The sequence below is a fragment of the Haliotis cracherodii genome, unplaced genomic scaffold (genome assembly GCF_022045235.1).
Source record: "Haliotis cracherodii isolate W230 unplaced genomic scaffold, xgHalCrac1.p SCAF_3, whole genome shotgun sequence".
Taxonomy (NCBI): domain Eukaryota; kingdom Metazoa; phylum Mollusca; class Gastropoda; order Lepetellida; family Haliotidae; genus Haliotis; species Haliotis cracherodii.
The window spans coordinates 50,112,960-50,133,290 of record NW_027266286.1 but is presented as its reverse complement, the minus strand read 5'-3'; the positions used below and the strand labels follow the sequence as shown (position 1 = coordinate 50,133,290).

At 36.0% G+C, this 20,331-nt stretch overlaps 1 protein-coding gene across 1 annotated transcript in view; it reads left to right on the top strand.

The window, feature by feature from the left end:
* Window positions 1–18,216, top strand: part of LOC139473601 (E3 ubiquitin-protein ligase rnf213-alpha-like) — a 208,576-nt gene extending 190,360 nt beyond the window's left edge. Inside the window, exons 78-92 of the mRNA XM_071256274.1 lie at window positions 730–827; window positions 1,608–1,761; window positions 2,675–2,837; window positions 3,680–3,780; window positions 6,028–6,085; window positions 7,101–7,303; window positions 9,238–9,370; window positions 10,450–10,533; window positions 11,320–11,515; window positions 11,604–11,832; window positions 12,339–12,413; window positions 14,195–14,389; window positions 14,639–14,728; window positions 15,784–15,983; window positions 16,206–18,216. Coding sequence (XP_071112375.1) covers window positions 730–827; window positions 1,608–1,761; window positions 2,675–2,837; window positions 3,680–3,780; window positions 6,028–6,085; window positions 7,101–7,303; window positions 9,238–9,370; window positions 10,450–10,533; window positions 11,320–11,515; window positions 11,604–11,832; window positions 12,339–12,413; window positions 14,195–14,389; window positions 14,639–14,728; window positions 15,784–15,983; window positions 16,206–16,383 — 2,157 coding nt within the window. The 3' untranslated portion in view covers window positions 16,384–18,216. The remainder of the gene's footprint in view (window positions 1–729; window positions 828–1,607; window positions 1,762–2,674; window positions 2,838–3,679; window positions 3,781–6,027; window positions 6,086–7,100; window positions 7,304–9,237; window positions 9,371–10,449; window positions 10,534–11,319; window positions 11,516–11,603; window positions 11,833–12,338; window positions 12,414–14,194; window positions 14,390–14,638; window positions 14,729–15,783; window positions 15,984–16,205) is intronic.
* The last annotated feature ends 2,115 nt before the right edge of the window (window positions 18,217–20,331 follow it).

Genomic DNA, 20,331 nt, shown 5'->3' with positions numbered 1-20,331 from the left:
GGCATGGCAGGCCTAAAGAACGATTCCTAGAGAATTCCGTAAAATAACAAGAAGGCGAATAACTACCATTACAAACTTGCTCTATGCTACCCGCCCGCCCGAAAGCAAGATGTCCTCTTAAGGTTGTAACCCTAACAGCTTACCATAGGTGCCAAAGATTTGGGTGTAGTTGGCAACACCAGGGATGGTTGTGTGCCAATGGTGTTTCACCATCTTTACAGACTAATCAAGGTTTTGTCTCCCAATTCACTGATGGCTGGATAACACTGTTGGCAATATGGCTGTAAACAGTATGCCAGGGCAACAATTCTTACCATCATCAGTATGAGGGCAATAGTGTCATGGTATGTGGCAGTATCACAAATGACTGGTGAACAGGCATGCGATAAGTTGATGTTGACTGGCCCGCTGACATGTCCCCAAAAGAGCATCTGTGGGATGTTCACAGGAGGACAGTGTACACCAGAGACCAAGCACATGTCAAAGTGGCCCAGCTTGAGGTATCTCTTCAGGTGGAATGGTAGGCCATGTATCGCCCAAAACTGTGGACATACACACCTAAAATTAAGTTACACACATCAATTCATTAGTTCCCTTATTTTTTGTCACTAGTATATGTGATCCTGTGTCTCATACTTTGTAATTGTGGACATGAATCTCCTCAAACAAGAATACAATGAACTGTTGACTAACACAAATAATTATAATGCAATCATTATCTATCATCAGTGTGGTCGACCTTATACAGAAGGCAAATGCAACCAATGTGGTAAGAAGATTGGAGGAAGACTACATGAGGCATTTGAAGGAAATAAGCGCCATGCAGGGCAAGTTCCTACCTATTTTCAATAGTATATCATTCAATTACCCCTGAATAATAAGCCTTGATGTATTTACCCCGTAACAAAAACTATAAAATACCTGAACCATAATGCAAAGTCAACTTTACTGCAGCACCTCTGTCATGTGTGAAAGCTAGGGACATAATAATGTTCACAGTATTTCTGCTCACTGGATTTATTAGTAATGGAAATGGACCAAGTTGTTCTGCTATGTGAAAAGACTTATGTAGAGAGTCAGTTTGTCCATTTTGTAGTGGATTGCTTTGGGAAGAAGCTGTTCTATTAATTTGAAGAAAACTTGAAATTTCGTTTATTTTGGCACAGTTCTAGTTTTTTACATACAAAATTAATGTGATGTCAGTACTAGTATCTGTTTTTTCAGTTCAATAATTTGTCTTCAGATTGGGATTTGACTACTTTTCAGAGTATTTTCATCTGACTTTTCAAAGCGGCCAATTATATATTCAGTCTTGGTTTTGCGTTTAATTAGCTCCTTGCTTCCGAAAATATAAATGCTTCAGAACTGTAACTGGTAGGCTTTTTCTCGGAGTATTAATGTATGTTTTATAGACATTTATACATCGCGTCTGTATGAAAATACAGCACCACAGCATCTGCATATCACTTCTCTAGCTTTAACACAACATCAACATTTAACATTAAAGCTGCTTACATGTTTCCCATTACCCTAATACCAATTTGTTTTCATTTGAACATATATCATAATTACTTTAAGATGAAGTCATGATCTTTTACTCTGAGCAGAGAGGACCAGACTCGGCCAGGTCATGTCTTAGGTAGACCTGCTGACAGAACCAATACCTATGCTGGTGAACGACAACTTGGGGGAGCTGCTTGTGCAGTCCTGCGTTTCTTCACTCATGCTGCATTACTGTTGGGAACAAGGACTGACCCACAGGTGAGATTGTGATTTATGATCTGTTTCCCTTTCCTTATACACTGCCTCATTTGTATACTGTACGCCCTGCTGCAGTGTGCCTTCCATCCATCCATCATTCCATCCATCCACTCAGTAAGTACTCTTAAGAGATGTTTTCTGAAATTGTGTAGGAGATCGTATTCTATGAACTAAAGCACATTACTGTAAGCAACAAAGGTTATAGTAGTCCAACAATCACGTTTGTCCCATTGCAGCAAACTGTTATTGGTTATTTCTCTCTCAGCTGTTTTCTGTGCAAGTGGAGATTGGATGGACATTTATCATCCAAAACTGGCTCTCACAAGAGATATCGCTTGGGTGAGATCAAGCGATATCTACACTGTAGATATCGCTGCATTGAAATTGGTTACCATGATGTCACAATCAAATGACATCACTAATGGCTCTGCTACTGAAGCTGTTAGCAGTACTTTTTACACTTAAGACACTGCTTATTACTGTCTACAAACTGAAAAAGTTGGAAGAATGATGTTGGATGATAAATAAAATCTCACCCGAGTGTCTTTTGATATCAAATATATTAACACTCGATGATAAAAGTGGAAAAAATCCTCGGCAAACCTTGGAGTTTTCCCACTTTTATCAACTTGTGTTGATATATTTGATATCAAAAGACACTCGGGTGAGATTCTCTATATCACACACTTTGATGTAGTAAACGTTTCAGTGCTCAGTCAATGAGATACAGAAACACGACAAGATAACCATCGATTTCTTGATTTACACTATTAAGAGGTCATATAACCATGGATTTCTAGATCTGCTACCATTGATACATCATATAATAATGGATTTATAAATATGACACTATTCTGAAGATCTGCCATAGTTTTGTGCTCTACCTATATTTGCATACATATGCTTGCCACAGGCTGTTGCAAATCTTACTACACCACAACTACAGCCAGATTGTGGTCAGTTTTTCTGGGAGCACCTCCAGAAGGACCTTCAGATCATCCATCTGGCCACAGGGAAGAGTGTGGATGATGTCTTCCTCCTCCTACACTTCATCTGTCATCAAATGACACAGTTGGGTAAGGGGCAAGCATGGAAAAAATATGTGGCACTTTTTCATTCAAAGTAATTTATTGTTGAATAACATAAGAGTCAAGACCGGCTTATCCGACATGGTTGGTTGCATATGATTATGTCGGATTAAGGAGTATGTACAAGGAGTTTAAATGAAATTAAGTAGTATCAACGTTCATGATCGAAAATCGGACAACTACACGATAGATAAGGATACAAACACGTAATAATAAATGAAAAATGTAATATTCACATTGTTATGTTACATTGTTAGCGGAATATGTTTTCTAATCATGCAAACTCTAAAGCTTAACACAAAACAACTGTTACGGACTGTACGATTTATTCAAAATACTTAAAAAAGCATAGTCTGGAATGTAAGTCGCAAGTTTGAAACTGGTACCGCAAAGCTTAATAAAGCTGCTTTCTAAGTAGATAATGTTGACTTCCTATTAGTCATTTCATTGGTCGGTCATAGTTGGCGAAAGGCTGTTCTGACGTGCCATACCTGTACCATAATAGTAATAAAACAAAACAAATTATACTTGTACTGGACTGTATTGACTGTATCATCACATGATCACCATATTTCTCTTTAAAGGTGTATATAAAGTAAGATTTTACACTGCTTTTAGAAATATTCCAACTGTCACAGTGGGAAACACCAGAAATGTGCTCCACACATTTTCAATGCAGGGGAATCAAATATAGGTGTTCAGCTAGACAGGTGAATGCTTAATCACTAGACTATCCCACTGCCCTGAACATCTTGCTTTTCTATTTCTCTTTATTTTCTCTTTGTGTTATTTTTTGTTACTGATTTATCTGCATTTTATGTCATTTTCAGTAACACACAGAACCACAGAGCCACAAGCATTAAGCAGCAAGAGAGCTAGGGAGGTTTGGGAGGAACAGTTTGCAAAGGTTTTCATTCTCCCACTTTTACAGGTATAGACTGTTTATAACCTCTTTGGTATAATTACTCAAATGAAGAAACAGCAACCAAGAGTACTACTTGTACTGAAAGTTGTCAAAAATGTCAAGAATGCTTGAAATTGAAATGGTAATTGAAATCTATAACAACATTAAAATTGGAAACAATCAAGTATGAAACTTTGTAGTGATACTAATTATGCAGCCACATAAAATAGGGATGCCTTAAACTTTTGTCAGAATTTGACCACCGCCAACATGACACTGTTTCAATTTTAAACAACGGGGTCCTGGACATCTCAGGGATATCACATCATGTATATCTCCTTTATTAAACAGTCACATCAAGGGTTGAGGTCATCCTCTATGTCATAGCCTGAATTTATTTTGCTTAAAGTTTGTTTACTGGCATGTAGTGTAGGTCATCATTAGGTTGATCAGAAATGGTCATATTGGACACAATCTAGTGTGAACTTGTCAAGGTCACAATGAAGTCTTATGCATGTAGTGTTTATAGGATTTGAAGGTTTGTGTTTGACAAGCAATGACAATCTGATGGTAACAGTAGTAGGGCACGGTATCCAACTTTCAATGAGTATCACATATTTCAGTTGAATTCCACCCAGGGTCATTATTTTAGGTTTATGTGCTGTATTTCCTTTGTGCATGTTCTTGAAATATTTGTCACTGATACCTCCAGGTCATACATTCAAAAATGTGTTTTGTCCATGATAACTGAAGTTGTGTATTCAGATTTGGTACATTATTTCCTGCCATGATGTGGGATGGGAGATATAGTTTGGGACTCTTACGGTCTGAATTTAACGGTAATTATTTGGGCGGAAAATCACTTTGGATACAAGGATGACATTTTGCATATATTGTTAGAGGATAAATATGTTGATTGTCTTTGAAACCATCATGGGAAACTATTTTACAGAGTTATGGCCCTTGCCTAATGCTTTTAGACATGGTGTACTGTACCCGCAAATGGGACAGATTTTCTCAGAAACTACAACTGATACGAGGATGATATATAAAGAGAGAAATATGTTGATCAAGTTTGAAATTCATCGTCGAATATTCATATTTTACAGAGTTATGGCCCTTGTTTGGTCTTTGTAAATATATTAGGCTAGTCTTGACTGGTGCTTATTGCTGTCACAGAAATCAAAACTATTTATTCATAATTGTAAGCAAGCAAGGATGGCGGGGAATATTGATGACTGAAAACACTGAATCAACCGTTTGTGTTGGTATGACATGTTTATAAGCTAGAAGAAGCACCCATGTTTCCAACTAGATCAAATCAAGCTAATGATTTGTGGTAATGACAGATGTTGTAAACATGCAAATCTATAAACAAAAAAAATGTTTTTCTACATTTTTAAATACAAAGGGTAATGTCATCGTCCAGAAATGATAGGCCTGTACATTCCTAGAACTAGAGAAGTTATTTTAATCTGGAAACTGACATGATAGCTGACATGTATATTCTGAAAATGGTGGTAAAGGGGCTGTTTGGGTTTGTCAAGAATTTTTAAACATTTTCCAAGTTTGAACATTTAATCAATAAATTGCAGTTATTACTGGACATTATGTAACTACTTAAAAATGTGTTTATGGTGTTGTGTGTAGTGAAGGTGATTCATTTAATAGATTTCTAAAAAACAAGAGCTCACGTCCATGTAAATAACTTTTTGATATCATTACATAATCTCAGTCATTGGTATTGATGCCTTTTGGATATTTTAGAATAGGGACTTGGGTATTACATATATGAGAACTGTTACTGGTCTTGGACCTCTTGCAGAGGCATAGCCGGGATTTTGCAATAGGAGGGTAATGCTCATGCACTCAGCAATATTCCAGCTGTATAACAGTGATCTGTACACCAGACACCAGTGAATAACATCATGAGCATTGATCCATGCAATTGGGATATGATGACATGCAATGAACCAAGTCACCAGACCATACCACTTTATCCATTTAGTTGCCTCTTACGACTAGGACAGGTTGCTGGGGATCTATTCTAACCCCAAATCCCCAAGGTCATTTTGTTTGGACACCATTCATTACTTTTTTGGGCAAATGCTATGTAGCATGATATTAATAAAATCGCAATAATGGCCATGAGACAAGGCCACAGTTAACCACCAATCTGAAAGGATTTGAGGTAAAAAACTTGGCTTCAGTTTATATTGATTACCAAATTTTATGAATAATCGAGTAATAGCTGTCTTTTAATTTCTTTTACAGAATCTTGACAACTGTCTCATACCATGCAATGAGAGGATTTTGGAGGACAAGAGAATAGGTATTTGTGTGATATATTTCTTTTTAAACATGGATTTATCCTCTGGTTCATGTAATTATGCAGAGATTTGGCATGCCTGCTCCCACCATGGATGAAACCTACATATGTTTAAGAGGATATACCCAGTAGATCAGATTTTCAATATGGCTACCACAGCAGTCATATTTAAACCCCAATATAAAGAGGGGCGGTCGGGTAGCCTAGTGGTTAAAGCGTTCGCTCGTCACGTTGAAGACCCGGGTTCGATTCCCGACATGGGTACAATGTGTGAAGCCCATTTCTGGTGTCCCCCACCGTGATATTGCTGGAATATATGCTAAAAGTGGCGTGAAACCATACTCACTCACTCACCCCAATATAAAGAAGGATTTTATTATATATATCCCATGCCCATCCATTGTCCGTTTTAGATATGGCCACCATGACAGCAATACTGAAATTATGGTCCAATGCTCATCTTTCCTGCATAAAAAATATCTTTCAAACTTGAAACCTGAGCTCTGGCATATTTTATGTTTTGTTCTACCCGGGGGTAATTAGAAATTCATTATGACAAGTCAAATTGCAAACATTCGAATCTTTTATTAATTAATTTTTTGTATGCAATTTCAATTTTTTATTTATTTTTTAGCTATGGTCAATCCAACTTAAAATGAAAAAATACAAAAGAAAGCAAATCAATCTTCAGCTCATCATACATTTATATAGCTGGTGTGATATCTAAATAACCTTCAGTGTGGTTTGTTTTGCTTTACTGAGTACTGGTTGATTGTGCAGATGTGACATTTGAATTTTTAAATGTGCACCAACATTTAACATACCAGTACAAAGCCACCATTGCTCTTTATGATGCCATCTAAACTACACCATTCAAAATAGCGTCATTATTTTTTAAATCTCTTGCTCTTGTTCTCATTGTGAAGTTATTTCAGTGAACAAGGTTTAATTTTGTTTTGTATGACCAAATTGATGGTATATAGAAATGTTGAAAGTTTCAGTTCTGATACTTTCCTAGGTCAGGACAAGTTGATGTCTCTCCTTTATGAGGTAGACAAATCCATTCCACAAGACGTTGACTATCTCCATGAGTTCCCAGCTGTCTGGAGGTACCGGTCACGTATTACCCTGGAACATTTCCTGCGAGAGTTTCATCTAAAAGTAGAGACCAACAAGGGCAAGAAATCCAAGATGGAGGTTTTCAGCCTTTTCAGTCAAGAGGTATGATGTGAGGACTTTGTTGTCCTATCTAATAACTCAATAAATGTAAATGGGAATGTTTAATGGTCAGAATTTGGTCAGAATTTAAATGCTATCACCACCATATTTTGTTTTTGAAAACACAAGACAGGGTTTATGATCAGTTCATTTTCTTGGACATTGACTGATTGTCATCCAAAATGTCATGAATTATGTTTTTTTAAATTTGGTAATTATGTATATGTAAATCATCAAAAAGAAATAAAATAATGAAAATGTCTTTACATCTCAAGGTGATGATATCAATTGTATCTCCTTTATTACCCTGGGAATGTTTTTGAGACATTAATCGTTTATGTGAAGGTTGCAATGAAAAAAATATTTTACTATCAGACAACCTCAGAAGCCTTTTCTGTAGGTGAAGGAAAAGTGTTCCAAAGTGATCTCTGTAAAAGGTCAATGGCACTGTTATAGTAATTAAGCAGTCCCCAGTAAGGGGCGATTCTTAATGTGTTTGCTCAAATTTGAGCTCAGCTGCAATTGGTTTTCTCAACCATATGACATCAGAGACTTCGAACCCGACATTCCTTCTGTATCCCTGGAAATATTTCAAAAATGTTTGTGTACATGATACCTGGAGTATATGTGATTGGTATGTGAGGAAACTTGGTGTACATAAATGCTAGGATGAGGTCTTGGTTGCATCAATGTTTGTGTTCCCTCAATATAAGGCCAAGGTCACATGTAGCAAAAACTTCCCGAAATATGAAAACACTTCCAGTCGCATATGATTAGATGACACTGAAGGTCAAACGTCACTAAGTGTGAAGATGATGTCCTGAAAAGCATGTGTACACAATACCACGGGTATTTATTGTTGGATTTGACAAAACTTACTCGACATCTCTTGGCGGGGTTTTTATTTTTATTACCTCGAAAGGTTAACATCACCAGAAACATTAAGTATTATCAGAATATCAATGATTAATAATACATTAGCACTTTCTACTATACCTGCCATGTGTCATGGTCATCTAAAATGTCAAGGTCATTCACACAATGAAAGACTTGCAAACAGTTTTATTCAAACTGTATTAACAGAAAATTAACTTTACATTTGTAACATTTGGTTTTGATAAAAACAATTCTTGCAGCTCTTGGATATGCTGTCATATAGATGGAATATTGCTGAGTGAAGCGTAAAACAACAATCCAAACCAAAAATAACCAAAAAGGTCAAGGTCATTGGACAGAAAGTGCTTTTGGAAGTTATAGGATTTTCTTTTTCAAAGTTTTACTGCAAAGAGCATGTTTTCCACATGGTCATTTAATGGCATTAAACTGAGGGGGTTTAAACTTTGTTGGTAGTAACAAGCTCTCTTTATTTGAAAGTTGTATTAGACATGTATTTTCCCAAACTGGAAAAGATGTTATCAAACTGGATATGGTTATAAGTCTGTTATTAAGGTAGCTAGAGGCAAGGAGGTCAAATGTCTCATGAAGTGGTAAATTTAAAATTGATCATGATGTGTTTCTGATGAGAAAGTTTGGAAAAGGTGGAGATGGGTCTGCTTCTGTTTCTGCATGTAATGCAAACACGTTTCTAATTTGTCTTACTGTTGGTAATCATATGTGTAGTACTCACTTGCCTATACCATTTTTAGTTGCAGAAATTCTGCATGTGATGCTTCTATGTACTTTTTCAACTGACAGTTAGTTACTCTAGCAATCCATTTCATGTTGACCTAACACACCTCAGTGTGAATCTGGGGGAATTATGTTTCACATAATCTCACCTGGACATGGTTGTCAGTACTGGCATCACATGTTTCTATCACCTAACTGAAGGTATATGTTGTCTCCATTTATGTACTTATACCTATAAATCACATCCCTGTGTTTACAACAGATACCTACTTGTGTTTCTCAACAAAGTTTACATATTTTTGTTTCAGCATCCATACTTGCAGGCATTACGTCACATCCCAAATATCCTTCAACTTCAACAATTCCTGATGGCAAAGTATAGACGCCGTTTGGATCGAATTAAAGCCCAGAAAATCACAATAGCTGAAATTGCAAAAGATGGTAATTAATAGTTATGATTGATGTTGTGTTTATTAATCATTATTAATTTAACTGTTTCATGACTGTCAACCAATCCATTGCCAACATTTCATTCTTGTCTTGGTACCATGTTGACGAGTTAGCTCCCTTACAACCCATTTAGTATCCTTCTATCCCGTCTTTCCCTTCACAGCAGCATGAGACCTTCATATTTTGAGTACTGTCACCTAGCTGCTGTACTGATAATACAGCATGCATATGCATATGTATACAACTAAAATAGATTTCATGTCTAAAAGTATCCAATTCAAATATCAAGTAGCACTTTAAATACCGACTGCAAAATGTCAGCAAAGCTGATCCCACTGCCACGCTTCGGACAGTCATCAAGTGGTTTACAATTACATTATATGCAGATGTGGTCTTCAATGATGTTTTGCTGGATCATGGTACATAAATTTCAGGACATGATAATAGATATATCATTGTTTAGATGGAAATATAGACTGCACATACACCAGGATGATTGTTAATGATAAGGTGGAGGCTGTTGTGGTTAACCTAGCTATACTTGTTGTACCTGCAGTTTAAGGCCATGAGGGTCAGCACCCTGGCAGGTTAGTGAAGAAAAGATAACTTGAAAAATATCACCCAGTTATCATATTTGATTTCGTGAACATTTTCACGACTTAATCTTGCTTTCTGTCCTACACTCCAAATGAGTCTTTGTCACAAACAAGGGCAAATGGCCATTTGTTCATTGCTTATCAGTGCAATATTGATAAAAAGAGAATTTATTTCCAGCCATGTGTTTTTAAATACAATGTTCCTCTATTTCATATGAATGCTTATATATCCTTAAAGCATATGTACCTTGGCTAATAGACATTCTTATTTTTCAATCTCTGGCCATCAATTCCATGTATTTGGTTCGTACGACAAGTTTAACTAGGTTTCTGAGGACTTATTCTTACCTGCAATCCCAATGAGGTATTTGAGTTTTACATTATGTTCTCTGTCTGTCATGTTCTACCCTTTGAAGATTATGTATTATATTGTTCTGAAAATATCCATTGGTATTTGTTTGTGAATCCTTTCAGGAAACAATTCAGTTGATGTCCTGAAGATTCTTCCAGATTTCATCGCTGCTTGGGATTGTGTGAAGGAAGGATTGCACAGTCATGGTGAGATGCAATTAGCATGGTTGACATTTATTGAACTTGTCCTTTTATGACAGTTGATAATTCTCTGATAATACAACCTAAACCATAAACATGATGTCCTCTGAAACTGATAGATCAATTATGCATTAAGCAAATAACACATGCTACTTCTTGCCATGTTTTGGAATATTCAACAGACTTACCTAAGTACAGTTGGTAATGCAAAAGATTACAGCTTGAGCCATGTACCAATTGTGTGAAGTCTACTAACTCATATATTTGTGAAAATTGACCGGACATACAAATAAAGTTCTGAATCCGAATTTCAGGGCATTGTTCTGATAGCTCAATAACTACTCATGTATACAGACAGACAGACAGATGAGATAGGAATACTACCATCCATTTGGACATGTCACCCTTGTACAACTTGCTGTAACTATCTTGCTATAATTTGTTCTTTCGAATGTGTCGGGGCCGGAGGAGATTTGTCATCAACACTTGTTGACACTTGTTTTAGTATGTTTTTCTTTACCCTTGTGGGACCTTACCTGATCAAATGTAATATTCCACAAAAATGCAGGTGAGCTACAGAGCCATGTGGCTCTATGTTTTACCTTCTTTTAAAGTTTTCACTTTTATTCTCTGAAGTAAATCCTTACGCACAATGAAACTTGACCCTGATTGAATGGTTTCAATAATTTCTAGTGTCTCTTCCATCCAAATATTGTTTTGGTTTCAATGACAACAACATATAAAACACTTCTGGGGCTTCTGAATTATTAACAATATCAACCTTCATTTCAGGATGTTGGACAGTCCATGATGGTCTAATACACCTGCCTGATGCCTACAAGAACATGAGGATAGACGAGAACTCCCCGCTAGCCGTCCTTCTGCCGTCCACTCAGGGACCCGGTATCTGCTCCTACATGATGCTGGAGTTCCTCTTCAGGAAGCACAATGAATTCATGGAAAAATACTGTGAAAAGATCAACTCCAGGTAGCTTATGATTTCTGGTTTGGAAATGCTACATTAGTATGCTACCACCCTTAATGTATAATTTAATTTGAATGTTGTATTATTGCAGCTATGAGCGCCTGCCTGAGGTCAGCATGAGGAAACTTCACAGTAACCACCTGGTCAGCTACCACCCTGACCGTGACCTGCTGCCCCTTGTCCTGGCCAACTGTAACTACTCCTTTGAGCCTGGGAAAGGCACCACCATTGAGTATGACTTTGAAGGATTTGAGTATCAGCTCAAAGAAGTCATTCTTCAAGCCAAGTCAAGAGTGGAGAAGAAGTCATATGTCATACCTGTGAGTAGAATTCAAACTGAACTTACAGTAAAGATATTTTTTAGGAAGATTAAAGTGTCTTAGTAATGCCTTGGCTGGTCAAAGCAAAACCAGACATTGGTTTTGGTCTTCAAAGAGGGGTCTCTTTCTTGTTACTCAACATGTGACCCCCAGTAACCCGACACTGACCTTTGCACCTTTACCATGCTTTTAAGTTTTCCCCTGATACTGCTTGAGTGATGAAGCTGAAATTTGGCATGCAGGTTCCTTCTTATGAAACATCATATCTTGTTCCAACAAGGTTTTAGATCTTGTTTTTGAGAACCTCTGCCACAGGGCTTTGAAGTTGTTGGAATGTAATGACCATTAGTTTGCAGGAGTCATCACTATTTGCACTCAACATCGTTGTCCTAAATGATGTTGCAGAATTAAATTTGATTCTTTATGCATAGATATTAGTAAGTTTGAAGCATCATAAGATTATGACTTCAGTTAGCTTTTTTTGTGACCATATGTTTGTGTTCCAGATTGACACAATGGTGTACAGAGCTGACACAACCAATGCTATTGTGTTCAAGACACTGAGAGAAAAAATACCACAGGTAGATATAGATATTTTGGTGTTTCAATATATAGGTGTTCACTCGTGTCTATTCATACTTATCAGTACTTGTACCTTTAACTCATATCTGATATCTGATCTGATCCGGTACTTTAAAAATTGGTAGCTTGATCTGGTTGGCTCACTTTAGTATATGGTACGTTTCATGGAGAACCATTTAGAAACAGACACATCATACAACATAGAACAAAGCTGTTATTACAAAATAAAGAAATGACAGTGATAATTATTTGCAGCACCACTAATGTTGATTATTTTGAATAAATTTGATAAGACTTTGTAAAAATGATAAAACCCGTTTAAGTGAATGCTAACTATTTTAGCTATATACAGTATCTGTGTCCAAAATTTGCATTATTTTTTCATTTACCCACTTTTCTTTTGTTTTATGCTTATTATTATTTTGAAATATTCAGTCAACAACATATTTGTTACCATACATTTTTATGCTTTATACCATCCATGGTGCATAGCTCTGTTCATGATGTCACTCTTTAATGTGTTTATCTCCTGTCATGATAACTTGTTTCAATGATTGGCTTCTTACATAAAAATGGTTCCTGGCAATATTTGATCAACATCATTATTATCATCATCGGTTTGTAAATCTATGGACCCACTTGTGATTTTCTTCTTTTATTTTATGCTTATTATATTCACACTGGGGTTTGTTTTCAATGAAGTGGCAAATACTATTTTTTACAAAACTTTAACATACAATTTTGTAGCTTTCAATATCATATCAAGCAAGTTAAAACCTCTTCTGGTTTTCTCTGTATAACTATTCATACAAACTTCATACCAGATACATATCCAAAATACCTTAGAGAGAGTGGAGGGGGTGGTATATCAACTGTAGAAGGATATGGTATCTCAGTTTACTGTTTGCACTCTTTCTAATCACCAAAATGACTTGACATCTATCTTGTAATAAAAACCACACAATATTACTGCATACACACATTAACCTCTTGTGTATTTGCCAGCAATGAAGCTACAAATGATTGGTCCTGTACTTTCAATGTTGCCATTTGATGTAGGGCTTTAATTTATGCAATCTTGGTATACTCTGGACACTGGCATCAGACTATGGAGACAAAAGCAATAATAATAATAATATTAATGAATAATAATTTTGGTGTCAATCAAGCGAAGTCTCATATCAAATCGGCCCAGACAACTGCATTATTTATGAAATCATTTATATCATTGAATTTACTGTCCCTTTTGACACTAATGAGTTTGACAAGATTCAGGAAAACATGGCAAATATTCGGACCTCGCTTTCGAAATGTCATGCTTGCATTCCAAGTACCAAGTTGTTTGACCCTCCAATTGTTCTTGGTGCCTTCGGTTTGGTGCTTCCGAATCTGTTGACTGTCATTGGGAGAGTATCTGGGTTTGCTGCCAGGAATACAGCCCTTCTGACAATCTGGGTAATGCAGAAGGCTGCAGTGTTGGAGAGTCTTCACATTCTCCGAAAAGTTCTTGCTGGATTTGACTGGGCAGCACCTCCTGGGAGAAGTCCCATTTGCTGTCTGGGCCATGGTCACCCATGCTGCATTTTTTATTTTAATCTGTACATAATAATAAAAACGACAAAACCCTTTCCATAACCATAAGAAATCTGTGTAGTCCAATCTCTCTTAAGTCCACTGTATTATTCGAAGGAACTCCTATGATCAAGAAATGAAGTTCTTCCTAAAGTTTGTCATGTGGAATTCGGTAGATCTAGTGGACATATATCTGGGTTTTTTTCAGGAGTCGCTCTCTCCAGCAGTGAAGGTACAAATTGTGTCTGAACTCAAGTCCAGCCTGCCAGACATCTGTGACTCTATCAACAACCTGGACATCACCACCAGCTTCCTCAAGTCTCTGGGAGGAGATCCAGACAAGTCACTGCAGACTTTCATGACAGATGTGCTCAAGATGAAACAGACAATAACTAGTCAGAAGGTACATGTATATATAATATGTCTCAAGCCCACAATACAATTGCCCTGTGCCACCATTGATTAATTGTAAATGATATTCTTATGGTGTTAGTGTTTATTATCATAATTGTTGATTCAATTTCGGAAATCAGTGATACTGTTTATTGTCATATATATATATATATATGCCATTCATGGTATCCATTTGAAGTGAAATGTCTAGAAAATGAATATTTTCTACAGGAAGCAACATATCTTTTCTTCCTTTCAGGCCAGGCAGTTCTGTAGATTCAAGCATGTACAATCATTGTGGTTGCTGCTAAGTTTCAAGAAGTCACTTGTTCTAGCCCAAAATGCAGAGGTAATTATACACAGAATTATTTTACATACAGATTTTCAGTGATCCATACATGTAAATGTTACCACTATTTTGTCTTCAATGCTTGTTGGAATTGGCTTCGGCAGATTATCGAGATTGGTTATTCCCTGACGTTGATGTTTTATATTTAATAAGTTTTGCCTGGACCAGAAATGGATGCCAGTTAATAGAGAGTACTACAGAACTCAGATGCTGGTTTTAACTGACTTTTCTGAATTTGGTGCTGAAATTGATTTTCTGAATATGTGAATTTATAATAGGAACACTCTATATTTTCAAGGTTAAAGTTAACAGCCAGTAATCATTTCAAACATAGAAACAGGTGTGAATGACTTCATTTAATGTCAAATCAGTTTGTGCTATGATTATTCTTTTTGTCGGGGGTATATAGTATATAGTAGATAGTATATAGTTATACCAAGATTCCGTCCGTCCGTCTGTGAATCCATCCGGAAACTTTGTCCCCTCGATTTCTCTTAAAATCTTCAATGGATTCATCTCAAACTTAGTACATATTATCTGTGTCATAGGGAGGGGTGCAGTCCAAAGAAAAAAATTGTATTAATTAATTTTCCAATTTTTTTATGAATTTTTCAAACCCTAACGTCCGTCCGAAAACTTTGTCCACGCGATTTCTCTTAAACTATTTAGTGGATTCATCTCAAACTTAGTACATATAATCTGTGTCATTTGGAGGGGTGCAGTCAAAAGAAAAAAATTGTTTTTAATAATTTCCCATTTTTTTATGAATTTTTCAAACCCTAACGTCCGTCCGAAAACTTTGTCCACGTGATTTCTCTTAAACTATTCTGTGGATTCATCTCAAACATAGTACATATAATCTGTGTCATATGGAGGGGTGCAGTCAAAAGAAAAAAAATGTTTTTATTAATTTTCCATTTTTTTTTGAATTTTTCAAACCCTAACCCTATCCTAGCTATTTAATTTGTAACTACTGACACATTAGGGAGGTCGGGGGTATTAGTGAGCCACGCTCACTTTTGCACTTGTTCAATTTGTCTCTTTTTTGCTTTCAGGATGCGTTTGCATACTTAGACAGTGAACTAAAGACAGACCTTCCTGAAGAAGCTAGGGCTGAACTGAAGCGTTTTTGTCAGAAAAAGAGCCCAGAAAAGGTGGAATGCCTGTTGCAGACAATGTTTGACTGCCTTTTGCTCAGGGTAGCGCAACCAATCGACCCATATGATGAAGATGCCGTTGACCCGAAAACCATGAGGTAAGCAAGGTGTAAGACAAGAATATGCTTTACAATTTTAATGTACAAATTGGAATTGACCAAATACTAAAGAGGGAAAAACCTATTCCTTTGAACTTTTTATTTAAGACTTTTAGGGTAATTTTGCCATAATTACTTTGAACTATATCAAAAAGGATTGATATGAAATGAAAGTTAGGTCTTAATTTATGTAACAGTACATTTATCTGCAAATTTCCTCAGCCTGGAAGGCATCCTGCAAGGTGACCGAGATGCTCCGCTGTACTGTAAGGAACCTGATGAGACACTGACCGAGGAAGACATCCTCACATTTCCAGCAGACATTTTGGGAAAGCACATTCCCGACACCTGGCTGTCTGTCCTCCGGGAACTCACACAACGCAGAAAGGAGTTTCAATAGTGCCTCAACTTCGGTCAATAGTGGATTGTCATACTTATGTTGTGTAAATGTTGAATCTAACAGAAATTATGAATTGTGGCAGTCCTCAGGTAACTCACACAACGCAGAAAGGAGTTTCAATAGTGCCTTCAATGTAGGTCAATAGTGGATTGTCATACTTATGTTGTGTAAATGTTGAATCTAACAGAAATTATGAATTATGGCAGTCCTCCGGGAACTCGAACAACGCAGGAAGGGGTTTCAATCGTACCTCAACTTCGGTCAATAGTCGTTTGTCATACTTATGTTGTGTAAAAGTATAATCTAACAGAATTAATGAACGTGGCAGTCCTCTTGGAACTCACTCAACGCAGAAGGAGATTCAACTCAACGTCAGCTAATAATTGATTATCATACTTGCTTATGTTGAATCTTACAGAATTAATTTAGGTGATCTACAGACAGCTATATGCATAACATAATGGACTAAAAATACTTGTTGGCCACTTTCGGTGGTTCATAATAGGTGTGCTTTTTTCAGTTTCTTCATGGTTGTTATTTTTTAGGTTGTAGCTTTTCCTTCTTGATGATTTGTATATAGTTGATGGGTTATAGTCAAATTTTGTAGATCATATTTAACATTAACGTTCCTTGAGATTTCCTAAGATTGGAAAAAATAAGCAACAAATCTGTATGTATGATTTGGTTATTTTCATGTAGTTTTCTGGTATTATTATTCACACACATGTAGTTTGTACTTACTGATATAGTAAGGAAGTATGTTAAGACCAAAAAGGATTTAGTGAAACATGTTACTCTTTATTTCCATTGAGTGTTTTGTTTGTGTTTTTCTCATTTAAAACTTCCTCCAGTTTCCTTTGATTATTTCTTGCTTGAGATGGAGTTAACCTTTGTATAATAGGTTAAAGATGAGGAGGATCACTTTTAAATAATTTTGTTAGTAAACTGCATAATATAAACTTTAAAACTGCATGTATTTCTAATTTACGATAATACTGTCTTTGTTATAGATAATGGTTTGTTTATGTTCATGATGTATGCTCTCTCTCCTCAAAACAGTTCGCTATATCCGTCAGTTCGGTACAAATGTGTTTGTTATAAACATAGTTTACTGTGTATATATATGTGTGTACTCCATGAGAAAGGTACTGTTTTGTTATAGTGACAAAATTATCATTAAATGTGGACAGTGGAAATAATCACATTCTTTAATATGTCCTCTACAATATATGACATATTACCCAAGAATTCACACACACAATAATGGTATATGAAGAAAAAACATGTTGTCTTAATTATTTTCCTATGGTGTAGCAGTGTTTTGAATGTGTCTTATATATGACAGGATATTCCATTCATAAAGTGAATGCAAATTTAAACTGGTAAAGGACTGAATTGATAATGAATGTCATGATTAGTATCAGATATACAGCTGTATATATCGTGTACAAAATTGTCCCATAAAAGCATCTATAATCACGACTAAGTACCAGTAACTTGCTTGCATTCCTATCACACAATTATTAGACTGAGACTTGCCTCATTCATTTCTAGTTTGTACATAGTCACACAATGATATATTTCTTATCAAGATCAAATTCAAATTTATTATCATGCAATCTTGCACTGGATCTATTTACAGTTTATGAAGACTGCAGAGCAACTGTAATGACTTGTATTTACCTAGCAATGGTTAGTTATGTTTTTTTCTTGATGTGAATAACACATTTCAGGCATAATAACCTCATCCAATGTTTTTTTTAATTTTTATCAGGACTTGACTATATCCTTTGTCATGCTTCATGTAATTTAAATTCTTACATCTATCCATGTTGTTATCATGCTTTGTTATTAGACATTTATCTATACAAGCATCACATGCTTATGCATGCCATACAAACTAAACTGACAGAAAACATTCAAGAATAGCATGTATTTTTAACAACTCCATTGATAGATATGCACTTCTACTTCATGTAATGTCCTATCAATTGCATGTATTAGTGTGCTTCAGTCACATGCATTTATTCATAATAAGGCTTGATAACATGATAATAGACAATTTTGTAAAACTTCCAGAATAATTATTTAAAAATCATGCTTCTTAAATGTCAGATTGTATGAATTCATACCTACTTTCAATTAAATGTCATCGTAAATGATGGAATGATAATGGAATTATTATGATTGTAAAAAACCTATAGAACCGATATGAAATGATCACTTGAACATCCTTTTCAGTTTCATTTCCTTTTTTAGCTTAGGCATGTATGTTTCTCCATATGTAGACATCATATTTTGTTCAATTCTTGGGATTTTAGTATTACGTATTTGTATCTATGCAGAAAATATTTGAATATCAATGGTGGCAGCAACCTTTGTTCAGTGGCTGTCTTTTTTTTTAAAACTACATATCCATGTAAGCTCAATGGCATCACACTATTTCTGATGATCAGCATTATCTGGGTAGTGGCATTTTAGATGCAGATAAATGCAGAGTATGAAAGGATGATAATTGCTGTTGATCTTGAATATCACTTCATATCAATGTATCAGCTGACATTTGCTGTAGTGAGGTTTTACTGTTTACCTGACTTTGTTGTTAATAAGAAGGGAGAGTGGGATAGTCTTGTGGTTATACATTGGCTCATCATGCTCATGCGCCAGGCTTAATTCCATGGGCAAATGTTTGAAGTGTCCCTTGCTTTGATATTGCTGAAATGTTGCTGAGGGATCATAAAACCCTCCCCAAGCACTCTTTGTAAATATTTCTTCATGATTCCATGTTTACTTTTTGGTTATATTATATCTTTTGTATGTTATCAATACTTGTTGCTAAAAGAGTGAGTGAGTTGGGTTTAACGCCGCTTTTAACATTATTCCAGTTATATCACGGTGTGTCAGCTTAATGTGGGAGGAAAGCCCGAAGTGATGCAGGTCTCAGACGTTTACCACTTCGGTGAAACCCACGAGCACGGGTATGGTGCTGACAAACCCAGAAACATAATCGGGGTGAACCGGGATTCGAACCCACAATCATAGGTTTCTGGCGTGTCCAGGGGACGCAACTCTGCACAGCGAATCGCGGCGCCTTAGACGACTGGGCCACCCGTGCCCCGTTGCTAAAAGACATCACATCTGCTTTTGTATATAATTAATTATACATGGACCAGTTCTTCTGTGAAATACTTGTAACTCTTAATGACTATTGTGTATATAGTAGTATTTCAAGCAGATCTTTGTACATAAGTATAGATGACCAAGACTATTTCCATAGAATAGATCATTCATCCTGACTAAACATGCTGTGACTAGGGATTTACGTTATCCATCTGGCAAAACTAGGACTTTTGGTTTGTTTACAGATCATAATGTTCATACCCCATCAACAATCCTACAAATATTAGATTTATCACAAATTCATGTAAAAGAGTTTGAAAAGAGTTTTTGACAATAATGCACTGGTTTAGTTTGCCTCCTGTGTGCATTAACATAGAATAATTTGTGTTTAATAAATCTCCTGTAAATATAAAGATCTGCATTTGTTCAATGTAGCATCTCCTGTATATGATTATGCAGTAGTGAACAGTACAACTAAAAGTAGAAATAGTGTTAATTTACATTGTTCAGGTTGAGCATAAATGAGAATAGCCAGACCACACACAATATCTTAAGCACTTATAATATTAATTTAACCAAACTTTATATACTTACATGTATGCCTAGCTTGTTAATAGTTATAGGCTGTGTTTGTGTATTTAAGCATTGCTTTACTTGTGTTTTGTGTAACAATAAAAGTGATTACTTGTGTTGGATCATGTCATCCCTAAAAGATGAATGAGACTTTGATTATTGACTTAACATTTGATGTATATCAGTCAGAATAATAAAAGTCTAGTTTCACATGTTATCTATTATAAAATGATGTACATAGAACACTTAGAGAAC